We start from the raw sequence: 21,019 nt of genomic DNA, 5'->3' as shown, positions 1-21,019 counted from the left end.
AAAATATAAACAGCTATACTATATTCAGCAATTTTGGCCAGGATAAGATAAGAACCGCCTTTCATTCAAATATGGTAAATTTCACATTGTTCACCATCGACAGGAACTGGTCAATTCCTTCTCATTTCCCAAATGTTAATTAACGATAACCGTAGGTATTATCCGGTGAAATACGCCCATCAGATCACTGAGGCAGACCATTCTCGACTTATATTTCCACAATGCAAGTTAAATTGGACAAGGAAATTATTATAACCGTCAACTTCCCAACCAATATGTACTTACGACCATTCTGTCAGGCTGATGGATTAAAGTCTATCGAAATTAAATGATTAATAGGATTCTGTTAAACTAATATTGAGGTAATTATTTAGCGAATTAGAGCGCCATTATATCATAACTGATTTATGTCTAGAAATAAATAGGTGTAGGGCAACTTAAGGTTTTAAAGGATGCTATGCTGTTATATAGTGTAGCAATAATAATATAAAAATAATCACTACGAATACAAACAGCAAAAATTTAATCTCAATATTACTGTGTTCATTTTTATCTATAACATTATATTACAAAAAAGTTTTCAGTTATAAATAAATAACTAAGTTAAAAGAAAAGGAAAAATAAGTAAGAAAGGAGGAACGAAAAGAGAAGATCTTTATTAGATACGCTTAGTACAATCTCAATTATAAATTGATTTATTACTACATTTAATTTATACTTGGATTAATTCTCAAGCAAGACGAACGTGAGAAAATACATCAATATGTATTCCTCAATTATAAAATTATAATAACTTATAGCTATATTTTACAATAAAGGTTATTCATTTTACATAAGTTCGTATGGTTTGGTTTGCTTCAATCTCCTGATATTCTGCGCGTACTCCAGCAGTTGTATTGCTTCCACGTTAGTAAGAGTTAGTAATATTCTTTCGTGTTTCAAGGCGAAATCTTTGATAACTTCTCAAATCCATTTGATTTCCAGGTCATCGGGCACATCTTCGTTGGATACGTACCGATAGCCATTGGCAATCAATCGAAGAACCTTGTTTTGATAGCGTTGTAAGACTAATTGATTTGAATTTTTAGTGCATCCCCATATTTGCACCCCATATGCCATAGAAATCAACCACTTTGATTTTAGATCAAGTTGAGAGTATCTTCCGAGTAACCAGTATAGTTGTTTTATTTTGGTTTTAATGTGTTTTGCTTTTTCTCTAACGTGATGTTTCCAATTTAATCTAGTTACGTATTAAGCTGATTCTGCTTGAGGAATCGGGCATACATTGACTGATACAATTAAGTTTTTATTATTTCACAGCAATGTGAAATTAACGTGGACAGATTTGAAGCAGGTATATATAGGATATAAAAATATGAAAAAATAAAAATTTTGGTAGAATCTTTTGCAGATTTTCTAATAATAGGGAATAAAAACATCTGATAGACCAAAATATATACACTAATATAATACCTAGAGAATATAAAATCTTAAAGAATAAAACAGCAATCGAATACAGATATAGTAATGGGGTATAGATATCGAAAGTAAAAAGAAAAGATATAAGTTTGAATAAGGAGAAACTTGAAAGGAAATATAATATAACTGTAATAATATTTTAATAAAATAAATATAATATATATAATAAACATTGTTCAAAATTTTCTCATTGATTTTTGAAACTCACTTAATAAAATAATGTTTATAAAATTCTACCGCATTAGTTTAAAGATCAAGGCACCCATTTTTATACAGCATGGTTGCCGGCTTAACTGGAACTGTTGTTTCTTTTCAGAATTCTACATACTTGGTTACAAATATTTACAAGTAACTGAATATCTACCATAGTAACATTAATAAAATATATATTGTTCATACAACGTAGGGCAAAAATTCCGGTACCATTTTGATTGCTCATAACATCGCTCAAAGAAAAGACACTATGAAGCTTTCGTCCCTTCTTAAGGTATTTTTCATGACATCTTGCAACATCTGAAGCTGAATTTCTTCCTCAATTTCTTGACAAATATTGTTTTTAAGCTGTTGAATCGTTTTGGGCTTATTCACATAAACTTTTTATTTTAAAAAACTCCATAACAAACATCTGGTGCTGTTAAGTACGGAGATCTGGCTGCCCATGCTAAATCTGTTGACCAGTTCGCGAAATTAGTCTTCGTGGAAAAACTTCATTCAATAATTGAATTGTTGAACGAGCTGTGTGTGCTGTGGCCCCATCTTGCTGAAACTACGTATCCTATAGTCCTTGCTCTTCCATTTCAGGCACAAGCAAATTTTTAATCATGTCTTGGTACCGTTCAGCAGTAACTGTAACTTGGTGACACCTTGGTGATTTTAAAAAAATAGACACCGATGATATTTCCAGCATGAATATCACACCATACAGTTGTTTTAGTGGATGCAATGATGTTTTATGAATCGATTCTGTCTTCTTCAAAACCCGACTGTTCTGTTTATTGGCGTTGCAACTGAGAAGAAAATGGGCTTTCACCAGACAGCCTTTGGATTACATTACTATACTCAACTTGTTGATCAGGATTTCTCGGTAGCAATTTTTGGACTAATTGAATTTTGTACGGGGACATTTTTAAACCAGTTTTCAAAATTCACCTTAAGCTGCGCGCAGAAATGTGAAAGTGGGAACGACGTCTCCGAATTGATGTTTCTGGAAAGTCTGCAACACTATCGCGCACCAGAGCCACAGTTTCAGCATTACGAGACGTCCGTTGTCTTGCCGTCGAAAATTACCTTACTGTCGAAAATTTTCATGTAAACGATAAATTGTGGTTTTCGTGAGGCACTGGACCATTTAGATATTTTTGATGCAATTTCCTCTGAATCACAATAATGGAACCAATATTTTTAATAAATATTGGTACTATTTCTGCTGGTTCTTATGGCGTATATTTATCCATTATAAAATTTGGATTTGTCTACACAACACAATGGTTAAAGCGAAACTGAGTTAAACGTCACACAATCAAGATGGCGCGCAATCAAAATGGTAACGGGACTTTTGCCCCACATGGCATGAAAATATTAGGGACTTAAACCTCTATAGAGGGATCTTATCGCACTTATAAACAAATTTCCCATATTTTCGGACGAACTTCCCTTTTTTGAAATAATATTTCACCTCTCCAGCTTCCAACAACTCTCATACATACCACGTGCTTATACTGAATTTTTCAGTATTTTTATTTCTTGAATTTTTTTTCTGCTACTGATCTTTATTAACATTAGTATTAATTTATTAATTTTTGTATATGATACTTACATTTTTCTTATTTTTCTGCTTATGGTCTATTTAGTGCTTTTGCTCTATCAACTACTTTCTTTTTGATGTTAAGTTCAATTATATAGTGTCTTATATAACCTCCTTCGTACTTGTATATAGAGGTACAATTTGGTTTTTCTTAGTTTAACAGTTTTTGTTGAACAAATAGATTGACTTATACAGGCTAGACAAAATAATAAGTTAAATAGTTTTTTTTGTGCAGCGTTTCCACTTATTATTACGCGATATTAATACGCAAGAAAAACTTTTGCTTGTTATTTATTTTAATGTTTAATCCTGAGACAGGAAATGCTCGAACCTCGAACCGGCCCTGGAACCGGAGGAATCTCGCTGAAGATTGTCCGCATTTATCAAAAACCGAGCACATGACACTTCAATAATGTAATTAAATCCGCAGAACGACCTTCCGAGCTGAATTATAGCCGGCCATATTATAATTTTGATTCGGCTTTTCCCCAACGGCTGCGGTCGTTCAAGTTAAAAATTAATTATCCCTCAATTTATATTACTCGGTTCTTATTCGGCCGGCCCGAATTTCCATTATCACTGCCTCGTTTCGGATGCAGGAGTTGAAAAAGTTTATTTTTGAATTGCACGCCGTCGGAATCCGATCTGCAATTGAAGAAAAACAACTACAAGCCGCATCTAATTCGAAATAATTAAATTAGTATATTATCATAAATAATAAACAATAAACTGCTGAATTACTTCAATGACATCAATTAATTACAGGATATTCACTATGTTTCGTTAAATAAAAGTAAACAGTTTCTTAACTATGTATATTATGCTTAACATATATTTACATTTATACTAACTAGCCGAGCTATCTTCGATCATTCGGATCGATCTTATTTGACAAACTTAGCATATATATCACACCCATTTGGAAGCTATTGAGGGCTACATGTCAATTCAACAAGTCTGCTGCCTACCATATTAAAACACTTTTTTAATGGAGCTCTGCAGAATACGGATGATGAGGAAGCAATTTGAAGCTCAATTCATGAATCCTTGCCATTGCTTTCACTGACTTCTTACACGGTGCAATGTCTTGGTGAAGCAGCACTTTATTTTCCTTCAAATGGTCCAATAACGCTATGTAATAGTCGCTGTTGATGGGACTTTTTTTTCAAGGTTGTCAATGAAAATTATGCCATGCGCATCCCAAAATCCAGACGCCATAACCTTGCCAGCCGACTGATGCGTTTTTCCACGCTTTGGAGCGGGTTTATCATGTGCAGTCCACTCGGATGACTGTCGATTGGACTTCGGAGTGAAATGATGGAGCGATGTTTCATCAGTGTCACATATTGACGCAAAACTCGGATTTGTTACTTTAGCATCTTCAAACACTGCTCAGAATTATCAACTCGTCGTTGTTTTTGCTCAAAAGTGAGCTCGGGCGGCACCCGCTTTTCACAGAGCTTTCTAATACCCAAATATTCGTGAATGATATGATGTACACGTTCAGTTGATATCTTCAGAGTGTCTGCTATTTTATTCAATTTGAATTTATGGTGATTAAAAATCATTTTGTGGATTTTTTCGGGCCCAGAGAATTACACAAATATCATTTAGCAAATTTGCACCACTGTATTTTAAAGTGTAATTTTGTAGGGACTGCAGCAAATACTAATTCGATTGGTTAAGGTTCATGTTATATATTAAATGCACCAAAAACTTTCAATACAGCTGTATTATAGATTGGGTGTTATTTAAAAATTCTGACTATCTATTTAGATTATAAAACATTTGTAATATGCTTAGCAAAGATGGTAATCAGAAGAAAAGATTGAAGAGTTATGTATGTTATTTTCAACGGTAATTATTTTAAACATACAATTTATACAAAACATACAATAAAAATAAACAATTATCAATGTTTTAATCTCCAAACTTGTATATTAACCACAATATATACGGGTTACCTAAACATACCCTTTCAAAAGCCTTTAATATACCCAAATCTTTACTACCTGCCTAAATGGTATGACAGAACTGACATTTTATCAATCTTAGCCTCATTCGAATAAATGAGAGTAAAAATATAGCAATAAATAGTTTAATAATATAATAATTTACTGTCTAAATTTAGTGTTCTTGGTTTAAAATTTAAAAATCAGGTTCTAGCACCATCAGCCTCTTTCAATATCATGTTGCTAGGAATCTATTCAGTGCCTGTGTGTATGTTTATTATTGTTAAAAATGTTAAATATTAATACCTGTTGAATATTGATTATCGTTGATTTTTGGGATATATATTGAACTGTGATATTCGATTATTTCAACAAATATTCGGAGCGTTATTCGGAGCATTCAGTCGCTAATAACACCTAAAATTGCTTGTTATCGAAGATGATTAAATACTTATGATTATTAAAAGCTCATGATTACCGGTTTTCGATTTTGATATCATTGATTATTGGTAAGTTTAATATCAACGACAAAAAAATACCTCGTTGACTAAAAAACTTCGGGATAATGAATTTCGTGACTTATAGGACGAAAACCCTGAAAAACAGTTAATATTTGTCAGACAAAAACGAAGCGTTTTCTGTAGCGTATTGTGGCTGGGGTTGTAAAGTGTATAATCATGATAATTCCAGAAACAAAAAGTCCTAAACTACTCCAGAAGATATATCCACATTGACACGGAACCCTAATATTCAAATCTTTCTGTACCTATGGTGGGTTTAACAAGTTGTTAGCCGAATGAAACTGTTAGTGCTGATGTCTGCCAGTGATTTAACTATTTTAAAAGCCATATTCAAAGGCCTTTTAATCAGTATCAGGTTAGATATTGCTCATATTACGAGGGTGGTTCAAATATGATCGATGCAAATACTCTGACACGATTATTTACCATTGAAAACATGTACGAAAATGTACAGTTTTTCTAGGTTCTTCCCCTAACCAGTTACGTAGTTTGTCTGTCTTCCTGAAAGTATTATGATGCCGGCATCGAAGAACTCCTTGGACAACTCGGACAGTCATTAGCGCACGAGTTCCTCTACCTCGTCGTCAGAGTTGATTCTTTGATCTCCGTGGGCTTCTTTCAGTGGTTCAAACATGTGGTAGTCCCATGATGATAAATCCGGACTGTAGTGGTGATGTTTCGGTATCTCCTACCCTAATTCCAATATTGTATCGAGCGTGAGACACGCGGTATGAGGCGGAGCTAGTTATTCGTTAAGTTCAACAGTTTAGGAATCCATCGCGCCATTATTACTACCAATACTACCAACATTACCAATACTGATGCTGACTTCAGTCGAAATGTCTCGAACATTATTTATTTTGTTAACGCCGTTATTTTGCGATATTGAAGGTTGGATGATAAACTCTACATTACCAATATTGATGTCGAATTCAGCCGAAATGTCTCGAACATCCTACCGTCCTCCAAAATGAGGTATACTACGCGGTGAATGTTGTCTGGTGTGATGCTGGTTCGCGATCGATGATCATGCGGTTCATTTTCGACGATTTCGGAGCCATCTTTGAATGTTTTGGCTCAACTCAATGTTTTGTACCGAACTGATATCTCAAACGTAGAAAAATTGCCGTCTTTTTAACGCATTCTCAAACTAAAAACTAATGACAATACGTAGCGCTACGACAGTCGGCACTTGACGTTTACTCATGGTCGTAGTACGCGCGTGAGACATGCGCTCCCGACGAAAACATTGCCACACTGTTCCTAAGAGACCCAGCTATCACATACTCAAGATACCACGATCTTCAAAACATACATGTCTCCATCATATTTAAACCACCCTCGTATATCAGGCATTGATAGGACGTCTATGGCTTCTATACGTATTAAGTGATAATTCAACCAAATAACAATACACCAATAGAACAAAAAACGCTTTGAACTAAATAATTAACATAAAAAGTATTTCTCTTTAACGCTCGGGCCTTAAATAATTTTGTTTCTCCATATTAATTGTTATATAAAAATATTCGAAGACGGTTACTGGCCGAGATAAGGTAGAAAACGGCAGCTTATCTTCTCGGAGGCTCTAATGAATCTAATGGGATTTCCCTCCTCTAGAAAGGGTACAAAAAATTAGGCACAAAACTTTTTAACTGAGTCCTTTATTAGCAACGGGGTAGCGGATACTGATCTTAATAAGGTATCAAAATAAGCCGTAGATAAACTTTTAGAGGCCGGCACGTCAACCGACCGACTGTGTCTCAATCGTTCGGGTTTTTCGCCGCTTTTTTTTCTCCATTCGTTTTGCGCTTAAATTATAATCGTCAGCTTTTATTAACTTTATTAAATGAGAAACGGCGGCGTTTCGTGGCGTTCGGTGCCGTTTCTAGATCGTTAAATTGAAATTATAACAATATTTTATTTTTAAACGGTGCCTAAATTAAAAATGATTGATATAAATCGAGCTTGAAGAGTCTCTTTATAATATTTCGTGACAGTTCGGTCAATCTGGATTGTAATTATAAAAGGTGCCAAAAAAAAAGTCACTTCTTTCAATATAGAAAATATAGTAATTGTCCAGTGCCTCACAAAACCACATTTTATCGTATACATGCGAATTTCTGACAGTACTGTACGACAACAGACAGGACTCGTTCTGGAAGACAACGGACGTCTCGTAACGCCGAAAATGTGGCTCTAGTGAGCGATTGTGTTGCACAGTTTCCAGAAATATCAATTCAGAGACGTGGTTCCCAGTTACACATTTGTGCACTCTGTTTAAGGCAAACCTTGAAAACTGATTTGAAAATGTTCCCGTACAACATTCAGTTCAAAAAATTGCTACCGAGAGGTCCTGATCAACGAGTTTAGTACAGTAAAGTATCCTAAGACTGTCTGGTGAAATTTAAGATTTTTCGTTTAAATTGATAAGCCCGTCTAATTTGAAGCCCTTTTTCAGCTCTGCATTTATGCTGGAAACATCATCGGTCTCTATTTTTTTTTTTGAAAATGACCAAGATGTTCAATTCAATTATTGAATGACCTTTGTCCACGAAGGATATTTTTTAAGAAGGAAGGTAAATTTTGTATAGTGGCGATTTAGCATGTCCAACCAGATCTCCGGATTTAACAGCACCAGACTTTTTCTTATAGGGTTTTATAAAATCAAAAGTTTATGTGAATAAGCCCCAAACGATTTAACATCTTAAATACTATATTCGTCACGAACAACAACAAAATTATAATTAAAGGGTTACGAAACCAAAACCAGTAACAGTAAGATGCCAAGCGAGTATAATAGAAGTTATCAAAAAAATTAAGGAATTATAGAACCAAGAACAGAACATTAGCATTAGCATAAGAATTACATGAATTAAGAAACAGTCAAGAAAGACAAGGTTTAACCAGGATTAAGAAGAAAGTAAAATAATCAAGCATTCAAAGGTAATCAAGTTAAGAATCAAGAAGAGTAGAATTTTTATGTCAGGTGTATAGTCATCAGTTGGGTCCGATTAGGGAATCAGTATTATCCTAAACCAGTCTTTGAAAAAATGCCAAATCTACAATTTCTGTTACTTAAGAAAAAAAGCAAAAATATTCTAATTTTAAAGGTTTCGTTTATACCAAAAAAGAATTGAGCCAGTACTAATGCCCGATGGCAATATTCATTCCACTAAGTCAAAACTTCTTTCGCCAAAATAAAATAGCTTCGAACTAAAATTTAAAAAAATTCATAATAAACCCAAACCTTGGCTTTTGGTTGCTGGTTTGATTGATGAACTTGTTGAACTCATTCAATTGACTGAAATCAACTTAAGTTATAATAGAAAATAGTACATCAAAAAAAGTTAGCATGGTTTAAATTTATTTTCACAGTTACTTGGAGCTTCCATTAACATAATTTATTGGAGTTCGGGCGAACTACTGCAGTTGAAGCTTTACGGTCACTAAAGGTCAATAGAAAATGTTCAAGGGCCGCTAGCAATGAATAAATACAACTTGAAACCATCCATGGTTTGAAAAACCCTCCAGTATGTGGATTCCTGGTACAGGTAACATAATTCAGGACAAATTTGCTCTGAATCAACATAATATACCGGATTTTGAACCGAAGCTTACAGTTCAAGCAGTAAGGCCACCAAAAGCGAACTACAATAGCTCAGTTTCTTCAACAATAATTGTTGAATATATTGGAAATAACAAAAGTTTGAAAATCACTTGGAAATTTTGGTGAAGTCAGTGCTATTCAGAAGACCACCAAAAGGAAACAAACTGTTTAAACTTTCATTTAAGGATAGATACGGATTCTTTGAAACCACTCTACATTATTAAGCGAAAGAAAGTATAGAGTCAAACGAGATAATATCACTTGGCTATTCACTAGGTTTGCAATTTTCTTTTAGATTTTTTGCATTCTATCCCTAATGATTTTAATTTGTGCAAATCAATTTTACCAATATCTTCACGTTTAAACAGCCCTAACTTTGATGAATGTGTTAACTTGGCATTGATTGAAAAAAACTCTCTTTTCAAGACGATTTTTATGTTCAACTTGTCTACTTATAATAAACTAAACAAATTGTTTTTGATCTCGAAATATTTTCCTTGTTGTACAGCATAATTAACCATTCATTCATCCATTATTTATCCATGTCTTTCCTAATACAACTTTCATTTTTATGAATCGCAATATTCACAGCGGATTTAAAATAACCTTGTCATATTTTTAATATGATATTCATGTATTTGAAAAATTCTCATATTCTGAAATTTTAATTTTCAGGTGTAGTCGCATTTCAACCAGAATTTGCCGAACCTATAAAGAACTTGTCAGTTCCTCTAGGCAGAGACGCTACATTTCAGTGTGTAGTGCATCACCTGGGAGGCTACAGAGTAAGTATGCTAATTTAAGGGGATTATTAAAATACCTTCTTATATAAGCCCTAAGCGTAGCGTGCCGTGATAATAGGAAATATCGTCGAAGCAATTTTGCTCACGGTGCTACATATGAACGTTTTATCAATCACGAAATATTGCAGACTTTAAAAGGATTGGAAAAAATATCGATTCGGATAGTTTTAAATTTATTAAAATCTAGTTATTTGATACGACAACTCAACATAAAATTGATTATTAATTTACAAAATTCTAAGTAGATATTATAGAGAAAAATCAGACGTTTTCAATAGTTTCTGGTAGAAAAATTACGGAAGAACCAATGGTGCGAGGAAATATGTTTTGCGATGAAAATTTGAGCCCTAATACTGATATTTGAGAAAAATCACTTCGGGCAAAGAAGGCATAATATTCTACAATATTTACAGTTAATATTTTAGTCCAGCGGAAGCAATTTATAATGAATAACACTAACTTAATTATTAGGTTTCTATTTTAATTAGCAACATCTATTGGTGAAAACGAGAAGTGTCGATGTAAAATTGAAATTATTATAATTGTGAAAAGTATACTGTTGTAGCTGGAATAGATAATTCTACCACATCTAGTATACTGATTATCCCTTGACTAACACACGGTTTAGGAATGATGAGAAAACAGGAATATTTATTTCGTCAGAAAAAAGCAAAAACTTGGCTTGATGCCCAGTTTCCGGACACTGCCCCAGGGAAATCAATCATCAAGGATTGGTATGCTAAGTTTACATGTGGTGAAATGAGCAGCGAAGACGATGAACGCAGTGGACGCCCAAAAGAGGTTTTTACCGACGAAAACAATTAAAAACTCAACAAAATGATTTTGAATGACAGTAAATTAAAATTGAATAAAATTGCACACACTCTAACGATATCAACTGAACGTCTACTTAAAAACGCAACAGTCGTCTGGCAAGATTATAGCGTCTGTATTTTGGGATGCGCATAGAATAACTTTCATTGACTGCCTTGAAAGAGGAAGAAAGACCATCAACAGCGACTATTATATACCTTATTGGACCGTTTGAAGGACGAAATCGCTGAAAAACGGGCGCATGTGAAGAAAAATTAAGTGCTTCGAAAACGATGGTAAAAATCGATGAATTGAGCTTCGAATTGCTTCCTCATCCATCGAATTCTATAGATCTGGTCCCCAGCGACTATTTCCTGTTCTCAGATCTGAAAAGAATGCTAGCTGGGAAGAAATTTTCGTCGAATGAAGAGGTGATCGCCTAAACTATTTTGAAGCAAAGGACAAATCGTACTACAAAAATAGTATCGAAAAGTTGAGTATCACCCTCGAATGGAATTATCACTACATAGTATAAAACAAAGTCGCCTTTTCGATGCGGTTTTTTTCAGTAGATAGAGTGATTCAAGAGGAAGGTTTATATGTATAATACATGCATAATATACTAAGGCAACATTGCTAATTTTAGAGGTTTCTAACGTGATGTCGTAAATTAACCTATTTTTTAGGCTTATTTAGCAATTAGCAAAAACGCTGCCTAACCCTACGAGTTAGATCAAATTAATGTACTACAGTATTGTACACCATAAAAAGGTCTACAAAAAAGTCCGCGATGGTATATGTTTATCTTTTAGGGATAACCCACATTAACCATTTTTATTGTTTACTTTTTACGTGAGAAAATGGCTTATTTACGAAGCTATTTTAAACAATACGGCCTTAATCCTTATCGAATTAAGTACCTTAAATACAGTGTGCAATTAATATAGATCAATATGGTTCCTTACAGCATGTAAATTAAACAAATATTTTCGGAGATATTACAAATTTAAAATTTGCGTTTAAAAATGTGTAATGTAATAAAAATTGTATGAATTTAGATATTCCAAAGATAGCAGGAAATCTTCATAGTAAGTATAGGGGAAGAGGAATTGTTTTACTCCAAATTTAATGCGTGCAGGCCAAGGGCAGTAATGAATGAACCAAAAATACTGGATCGATTTTAATCATGTTTTCATTGAGTGACATAGGCATATATATTTTATGCCCGTGCAAAGTCGGAGCGGGCCGCTATGTTTTTATATACAACGTTCATATTTTTTCTGTAGTGTATTTAATTTAGTATCAGCATTGCACCCGTGCAAAGCCGGGGCGGGTCGCTAGTGCTGAATAAAAGAAAAACTAAAAAATACCAAAAAAATGTGTTTTACTATTGTAGGCCGGGGACTTTTCATTTGATTGATCAATAAATCATTAAAAACCGTAAAATACTGACACATTATACATATATTCTCGGAAGATTATACAAAAAACCCGAAATCTCCTAAAATTTCGCCTTCTCCATCGAGAAAGAAAATTGATAAATCACGTAACACTTGCCCTCATCTGGTCCATCATACCCCTCTGCCAATAACGTTTACAAATAAGGCCCTTGTAAAGTAAATTTAAAGTATGCCAGAGCTGGTCAAGATACTAAACTCAAGCACGGAGAGGGTCATAATAACGGTGCAGATATGACAAATAACTGAAAAGCGCCACAAACTCAAGACCATTTATAATACGCAGCTGTTACGGATGATCGGGACCAGTTCGTGACCAGGTCCGCTGACCTTTCTCTACATTTTTAGTTTGTTTATTCGCTGCGTAGTGAAGGAGCGAGAATAACGATGTTTAGGGCCTAACCTGAGGATGATCCTATTGCTCAATGATGAACGGTTTATCACTTGTATCACTTAAATAGACTTCTTTAATTTGTCATTATTAAAAATAAGAATTATTAAAAAATACAATCGCAATTATTCTTGTTTAATGAGTAACATCCTAAATTACTAAAAAATAAAGATTTTTACATTAAAACCTCTAAGTTTCTATCAACTGGTTTATAGTGTATTGAAAGTTTTTTTAGTAATGCATCAAGGATATTTATGACGCCGAAATAGTGCAATGTTGCCGTATCAACTCTATGTTTTAGTTCAGTTTGGCTTTGAGATATAAGAAAATTCTAATCTAAATAAAATAATTGAACAAAAATGTTATCAAATATAATTTATCTTAACATTATAGTACATCTAATACATATATTGTCGACGGACTTATAAGGAAAGGATAGTTTGTAGGTTAGATTTGTTTTGTTTACATTTAACTCTTTTCCACACCACCCAGTTTCTGGGCTCGGTTTTTACCTAGTGCTATCCGTCTGAAGGCCTAATCCACCTAGTTAACAATTTTACATTTGAGAAACGTTTTTAGTTTCATTCCAGATCATATTTACCTTTTTTACGTTTGGTTCTTGTTTCCTTCGGTAGTGTGTTTACTTGTCAAATAATCTTGATATCACTGTATATTGTATTTCTTCTACTACTATATGAATACGCCATTCTTCATAAAATTAATTACTAAATTATCTCTAATGCATTTACCATATCTACGGAACAGCTAGTATTCATTCTCCCCTCATATGTTCTAACCTAATGCTCATGTTTATTTGTGAACAATTACAATCATATCTGTTCACATAAATATTTCACGCACAACAATACCATTTTCTACATTATATTCAATTAATTATGTGCATACCTTTAGTTGTTTCCACTCTCATCACTCTGTCTCAGGTATTTCCAGCATTCCACAGCATTATCACATATCCTGAAAATTTCCTTCAGTCACTTTCACTTTCCGGCTCACTGCCCAATTCAATCACTAAACTGTTAATTTATGATCTGTCTAAAACATGTTCACGATTCCACCATTTATCAATTACTTCCTCTGTTTTATCAAGTTCATCCAAAACAAAGGTTTCATGGTTGATAATGTTTCCTTCCACATATCCAAACAGTTTTTGATGGAATATCCTTCTCAACTCGCCAACATAATGACCAACAAAACCTAATCGAATGCTATTGTAACTTTTGCCTTTTTCCATCAATTTTTGTTATCTTTCCACTTTTTTTGTTACTGTCTTGCCAAGAGTGTCACAATGAACGATTTTGAAATATTCTTAACTCTAATATTTAGCGCGGCAGCAACCCGCTAAAAAAACATTTTCAATAAAATTGTAGGGACTTATATTCTTTAATATCATCAATAATTACCTCTTAAACGAAAATTATAGGCAAAAGGGGGCCTCCATTATCTCGTTCCTTCTCTAAATATTTTATTAAAGCCGCAATAAATTTGTGACCCCGACTACCATTTCGGCATTTTCAAACTAAATTGTATCATATAGCGATTTAAAATTTATCAAAATAATCAAATCTCTAAAATAACGTTTGTCGTTTTTTAATCTGTAATAATAATAACTAATATTTTGAATAATTTTGCGCACGTCTGAAAATCGTCCGCCGAATAGTGTTAAGAGTCCTGTAAATTATTGACGCTGTATAATTAACTGTAGCTTTAAGATATACTATAATGTTAAAATGAATTATATTTGATAACGTTTTTATGATGAACTTATATGAACGAAATGACACTTAATGAAAAGCATAGGTTAGTTAGAGATAGTTATACAAGAAGAAATATAATTACGTATTGATTTATTTAATTTCCTTCTGAGTAGAAACTTCCTCTTCATTGAAACTGCATGAAGACTGGATGATTTTGAGATTAATACAAATAAATAAATGAGACTGAATATATTTCAAAATATATATGGTTATATTGAAAATAAACCGGATATCTTCTAAATTCAAATTACTAGCGAAACCGTTATTACCATTGCAAGTAAACAAAAATCGATATTTAGCACTTCCCGACCGATGGCACAAATAGTGTAGCCAGAGAAAGATGTTAGCGCAGATTTGATTTACGACAGGTATTTTATCAATATAAAGTAAGGTACATCAACTAGAGCATGAAATATAGAGGCTTTTGAGAACTTTCAATATGCTCCAGCATAGCTGTTGGTTCAATCTAAATAATGGCAGAGCCAAAAGTCGTTTTATAGAAAAACAAGATTGATATTCCCGTATATAAAACAAAGTGATTGTCTACTTATAATATTTTAGTATAGGTAGACAATACCGACAACATTATTATTTTATCAGAAGGAAGTGATTTTGTTTCTTCCTATATTTATACGAAAAGTTAGTTTTTAATAAAATTTCAATATTTTCGGTTGTTTTTAATATAATGTATATTATGACCATAAAATAACTGGAATTTTTTAATAAACTAAAATGGTTTATTTATATTTATTTAATTCCTTTCATATTCACCTTTACAACAAGCACTAATTTATATTACCTCAAAATTCTTGTCATTGTATTTTAAACTAAACTGCATCTGTGAACTCATGCACCTCAATCATCTCAACATGATAAAAGTAGTAGATTTATATTGAAAGAATACAAGGAGTCATATAGTGTTGAAAATCTAGGTTCTTTAAACTATTATATAAGTGGATGGACAAACAGTCTGAGGGCAACTATCAAAAGTTTTTCGTTCATATTATAGTTTCAAATCTTTGAGGCCTCTTAGTCTACCGTTTACATTCTCATTTCTAAGAAGTTACACTATAAAACTTTAAATAAATACTCGGTCAAAAAAAACACATTCAATTTATTCATATTATCTAATTTTATCATCATCATTAGGTTCTTAATTCGTTCGTTCTTCTTAATCGTAATTTTGTAAAATAATTTTATTGATCAATAGTATACATGAACTAAACATTTAACATTTTTCAATGTAGTTACCTCCGTACTCTACACATTTTTGCCAGAAAGAAACACAGATAACCCTACAATTCCGAAATGTAAAAAACAACTTTAGCAAGTTCAATGTTTATGCCAAATTAACTTTAATTATTAAATCTGTTTAAATTTATCGTTTATAGAATCATCCTATATTTGTGGGGCTACAACTGTATATCTAATACAATTATTGTATATATTGTATAAACAATTTGTTGACCAAATCATTCTAGGCATTAAGAGACCATTAAAGTTAAGCTTCTAAGAGTTATTTAATATTAACGTTAATATTAAGTTAATTAATTAAAGTTATTAAATGCTATATAGGAGGGGGTTGAAAATCAATTATTAAATAAATTTTTTGAATACATAAAAATTATAATTTTTTTCTCACGTCAGCTGGACAATCCCGAAATATAAAAAACATCCCTAACGAGTTCAATTTTCATGTTACATTAATTGAAACAGTTAAACGTGTGTTGATTTACTTTAAAATATAACTGGAATAAATTTAAACTATATAAAAATGGGACGACCTTTTCTTTTTTTATCTTAATACGATATGTAATCATACAATGCTGAATAGTTATGACCGCAATAACTCACCGCCTAAAATATGTCGAAAATTTTCTTTTCAACTTGCCAGGCGTCATCTTTTACCTTAATGTTATCGTTAAAGTTGTCCTTGTAATATGTTATGTCAATGGTTTTCGGTGGAAAATCGAAAAAAAATTCGCACTAACTTGTACGATTATTTTTTAAAAAATGTTCTTTTTATAAACAGTCATATGCCTCCTAAATAATTATGTCTATATTTTATACAAGGAAGAATTAAATGAAATTGAGCTACCATATTTAAAAAATAGTTAATTCCTGTGGAATATTGCATTACTTGGATCATTTTGTGAACTCCTGATTCCTAATTGTGAACCGCAATAATATATCTTCCAGTATTTTCCTACTAATGATAGTAATAATAATTAGTAGTAGTAGTAATAATTAGGTAGTTATCACGAATAAGTAACACATGCTCAGAACTTGTAGACTCACATAACCGTTAGGGAACGTCGAAATGTATTAGAAAGCTATTGTCGATTAAAAGTAGTCAACTAATATTGCAATTGATACAACGAAAAGTATATGCTATAGAAGCAGAGACACAATCACCGATTTTACAATTTGATAACATGGAACACATGTCGTAAAATCTTTGAAAATCACCCTGGAAATGATTATATAGTTTCTACTTTATCTGTCACATTTTTCATATATTATACTCACTTTCTGAGGCCTTTTTTAATTATTTAAAACTTACTATTATTTTCATTTTGATATAAATGCAAACAACGGGAATTTATAAAATCCGAAGACATTGAATGCAAAATTTATGGGATGAAAACCGAGCCTAAACTCTCAAGAAACTCTCAGACAGCTTAGTTGTTGATGAATCAACTATTGTCAAACGTTTACGCGCGTTGGGAATAATTAATACACGGAAAAAATGCCTACCACACCAATAGTTTTATATATATTTCATCAATTATTATCAAAAAAACAAATTAATGTCAAAATAATCATAAAAAGTCAAAAAAGTTATTGTGATTTTTAGGGATAAAGAGTATAGAGTGATCATTGGGAAAGCTCATATTTTAAATCCAGATATTACGACAAATACTAATAGGGGGTAATAAGAACGAATCTTGGTTGACGTCACAATTTACCTTTAATATAATATTATGTCCCAGTGTTAATTTTCAAAAAAAAATATAGAATAAATTTACATGAAACGGCTTCTGTGGTCAATAAACCAACGTCAGGATTAAAAGAAATGATAATTTTTGCAGCAGATCTCAATCGTGCATGTTTTTCCTAGGAAATGTATGACAAACAACGTTATTTTCAGAGACGATGATTCATATTTATATAAAAGATTTTATAAACAAGCACAAGTTGTTACACAATCCAAAGGTAACTCTTTATTGTGCTTTATGGTTTTTAACCTTAGAGGTGTAAATAAGAAGCAATAGAAAATATTCTGAGAATATTTTATACAACTTATAATACTTTAAAAGTATGTGATCGGGCACATTATATTTCTTCCAGTTTTACTTAATACTATATAATAAAAACAAATAACCAACGCAAGATTTACCTGTTTTATAAGTGTCTGATTATTCAGTCTGATTATATTTTAATCGAACTGTCATAAAATATTTGGCGACACGGTAATACAATTTTCTCTCCACTGCTGGAACTACTGCCATGAAACAAATCAGGAAAATTAATAAGTAGCTGTACAAGCAGAGCGAGGAAAGCACGTCTTTACTGGCAAATATCCCAAATAGGTATATTAAATAAATTTACATTTAAGCAAATTTCTAATATTTGTCGCCAACTTGTGCACTTTCGGTTAGTTATAATGGCTGGGGGTGTGCCGTTTGGAATGAATTTCGCCTCCGCTAACACCAAGCCCCGGCTAACTTCTTGCTCAGTTACATTCAGCGAATACGGAGTTAATTAAAAAATGCACTACACATTTCTGTTGGCAGCAACTATTCTTGTTCCATCAACACAAATTATATTCCGCTTTTTTTTTAAAGTATTTTATGTGTTTGAAATTGTGTATTGAAAGAATCTTTTTGAAAACGACTAAAATGTTGAAAGGAAAAGAAGTTATAGATAATATTTTTAACTGATAATATGGCAAATTTTTATTTCATTGATTTAAAAGTGGTAACAAAAACTAGCAATATGAAGTACGCGTTGGGCGTACTATAGTTTATTTTTAAGGCTAAATAAGGATACATCTTCTTGGTAAACATTCCTCCACATGTCACATCAGTGTCTAGAGATTAGATAATTAAAACTGTAAGTGACTTTCAATACTTAATGCTATTGAATATAATTGGATTTAAAAAGTTAGCAAGGTGTTATTTTCTTTATCAAATTAAAATTATTTTGACTCGTGGATTATATTTACATATTACTGATTTTATAACATACATTCTAACTGACATATCTAAAGTGAAATAAAGTAAAAATTCTTCTGGAGAAGAAGAAGAGAGAATTCTTCAGAAGCTGTATCTCAAACTTAACTACAGAAAATTACCAATAAATTACTTTAATATGTTTGATGCAATACTTAAAATAATAAAAGAGGTTACTATACAAAACAAATATATATATATATATATATATATATATATATATTTGTTATAATCAGCTGAAACATCTAACATAAACATTTCAAATTGGAGTCTGTTAATTTTAAAGAACAAAGAAGACTTCAATTATACTCTATTGGATTCTGTCGATATTCAACATAACTCTTTTTATTTTTAGGAATCAAAACATAAGAAATAACCTATAATATTCCTAATATACCAATTAGATAATATGACCTAAGATCCATGAACTTCTTTCAATGGCCCTGGCTTTCAACGGCAAGGTAGCATTTACTTACTATAGACAAATACACCTCCAATAATTTAAGGGTTTCTTAGTGTTGGATTTTCATCGATAAAGTTCTTTACTTCTTCATTCTACAGTATTACATGTAGTTAGTTACAACTATCAAGTAGTTTTGCCTTTATATTATTCCTAGAGCAATTAACATTTGATGAGTCCCACAGGTGAACTCCACATAATTTTCCACATAAAACAATTTTTATCGCTTCAACCTCCGGACATTTATGTGTTAATATCACGCAATATCTCCTGATGTTTTTCGCATACCGTTGGACCCTCCCGTATACCTTTGTGGATGACCTCAATTCTTACCTGAACATTCCTGCCAAGAGAAGTTTAGATTACTGCTTATTTTCGTTACTTCTGTCTTTTATTTGTTAATTTTTAATCCCCAATTTTGAAAGTAAGCCTTGTAGGTGCTGATTAGAGTCGGTAACCAGTGCTGTGTCATTCACATATCGTAAATTGTTGATGTAGTTTCCGATATTTCTGGCCAGATTTCATTGTATCAGTCATTTTAAGTAGATGGGTAATAATGGTTAAAATAATAAGATAAAACTTCTTAAAAACCCTTTTTGTCAGGTTAGAATATGATATATGTACAATAAAACTATTTTTAATTTACTTTTTATACTTATAAGATTGTTCGGGGAAACAACAAGTGCTATATTAGATACCCCAGCTGTTATGAAACGCTACGAATGTATTCCAACATTATTAATTATATTCATATACTCATTCATTTTTACTATTATATTTTGAAGGAATTGATTAATAAATTACTTGACGTATCAAGAGGTATAATTTAATGATTATATTTGTTCATTTTCGAGACAACCAACTGAGACAGGCCAATCGAATAATCGGACACGTAACAGAGCCATTCCGAATATACCAAGAAGCTCCAACACCATCTCCTCTGCATAGAATGTCCGATAAAGCCCGTTCTCCGCGCTTATATAGGACGGAAAAACGAACTAAACGTCACCGTATCATCTTCCAAAATGTGGCGTGTAATCCGAAATTCGACTGTTTCTAATCTTAGATTCTATCGAGCTTATACGGAACTCTCTTTAAGATTGTTTTCACGCGCGCATTCCTTATTCTAAACGTGTCCTCCGTGGGCCGTGTTTGTGCATCTGTCACTTCCATATTAGCAGGCACGCTAAGTAATACGAAAGAAATAAGAAATATTATACATTCGTGTAAAAACATGCCCGGTCGCGACGTTTTCGTAATTTTCTTTTTAAATATTTACGATTAGGACATTCGGAAAGTAAATCTTTCGTTTTTTGGCGGTCTGTTGGGAGCCAGTGGGTTATTTTTTACGTGTTCGGTTTGTGAAAGTACTAAAAAATGTGTTAGAGTTGAAAGATAAAACTAAATTTTATTTTTACATATGATTTATATATATATATATATATATATATATATATATATATATATATATATATATATATATATTATATTATATTATTTCACAAATATTAATTCTCAAACAACAGAAACTTTATAGTAAGAAAATGTGTGACTCTGTGGACCGTGAATCTCTTTACCGAATTTCAATTACCAGACAAAACTAAAACAGGACTGCGGCAAGGTGACGTAGTCTCCCCATTAATATACAAAGCAATCCAACAGTGGTACAAAATAAAGTCGGATCTTAAAATTGACCAGCCAGTCAAATTAGGAGAAACG

General features: G+C 32.4%; 1 protein-coding gene across 1 annotated transcript in view; it reads left to right on the top strand.

Moving 5' to 3' along the window:
• The window catches only part of LOC143193385 (lachesin), a 362,619-nt gene that overhangs the window by 227,430 nt on the left and 114,170 nt on the right, over positions 1-21,019 (top strand). Inside the window, exon 3 of the mRNA XM_076399566.1 lies at positions 10,042-10,151. Within this exon, the coding sequence (XP_076255681.1) occupies positions 10,042-10,151 (110 nt within the window). The remainder of the gene's footprint in view (positions 1-10,041; positions 10,152-21,019) is intronic.

This window comes from Rhynchophorus ferrugineus, unplaced genomic scaffold (genome assembly GCF_030347505.1).
Source record: "Rhynchophorus ferrugineus isolate W39M unplaced genomic scaffold, kcgeb_rfMv2 rfM3, whole genome shotgun sequence".
NCBI classification, from domain to species: domain Eukaryota; kingdom Metazoa; phylum Arthropoda; class Insecta; order Coleoptera; family Curculionidae; genus Rhynchophorus; species Rhynchophorus ferrugineus.
This window is presented reverse-complemented; position numbering and strand designations above follow the sequence as displayed.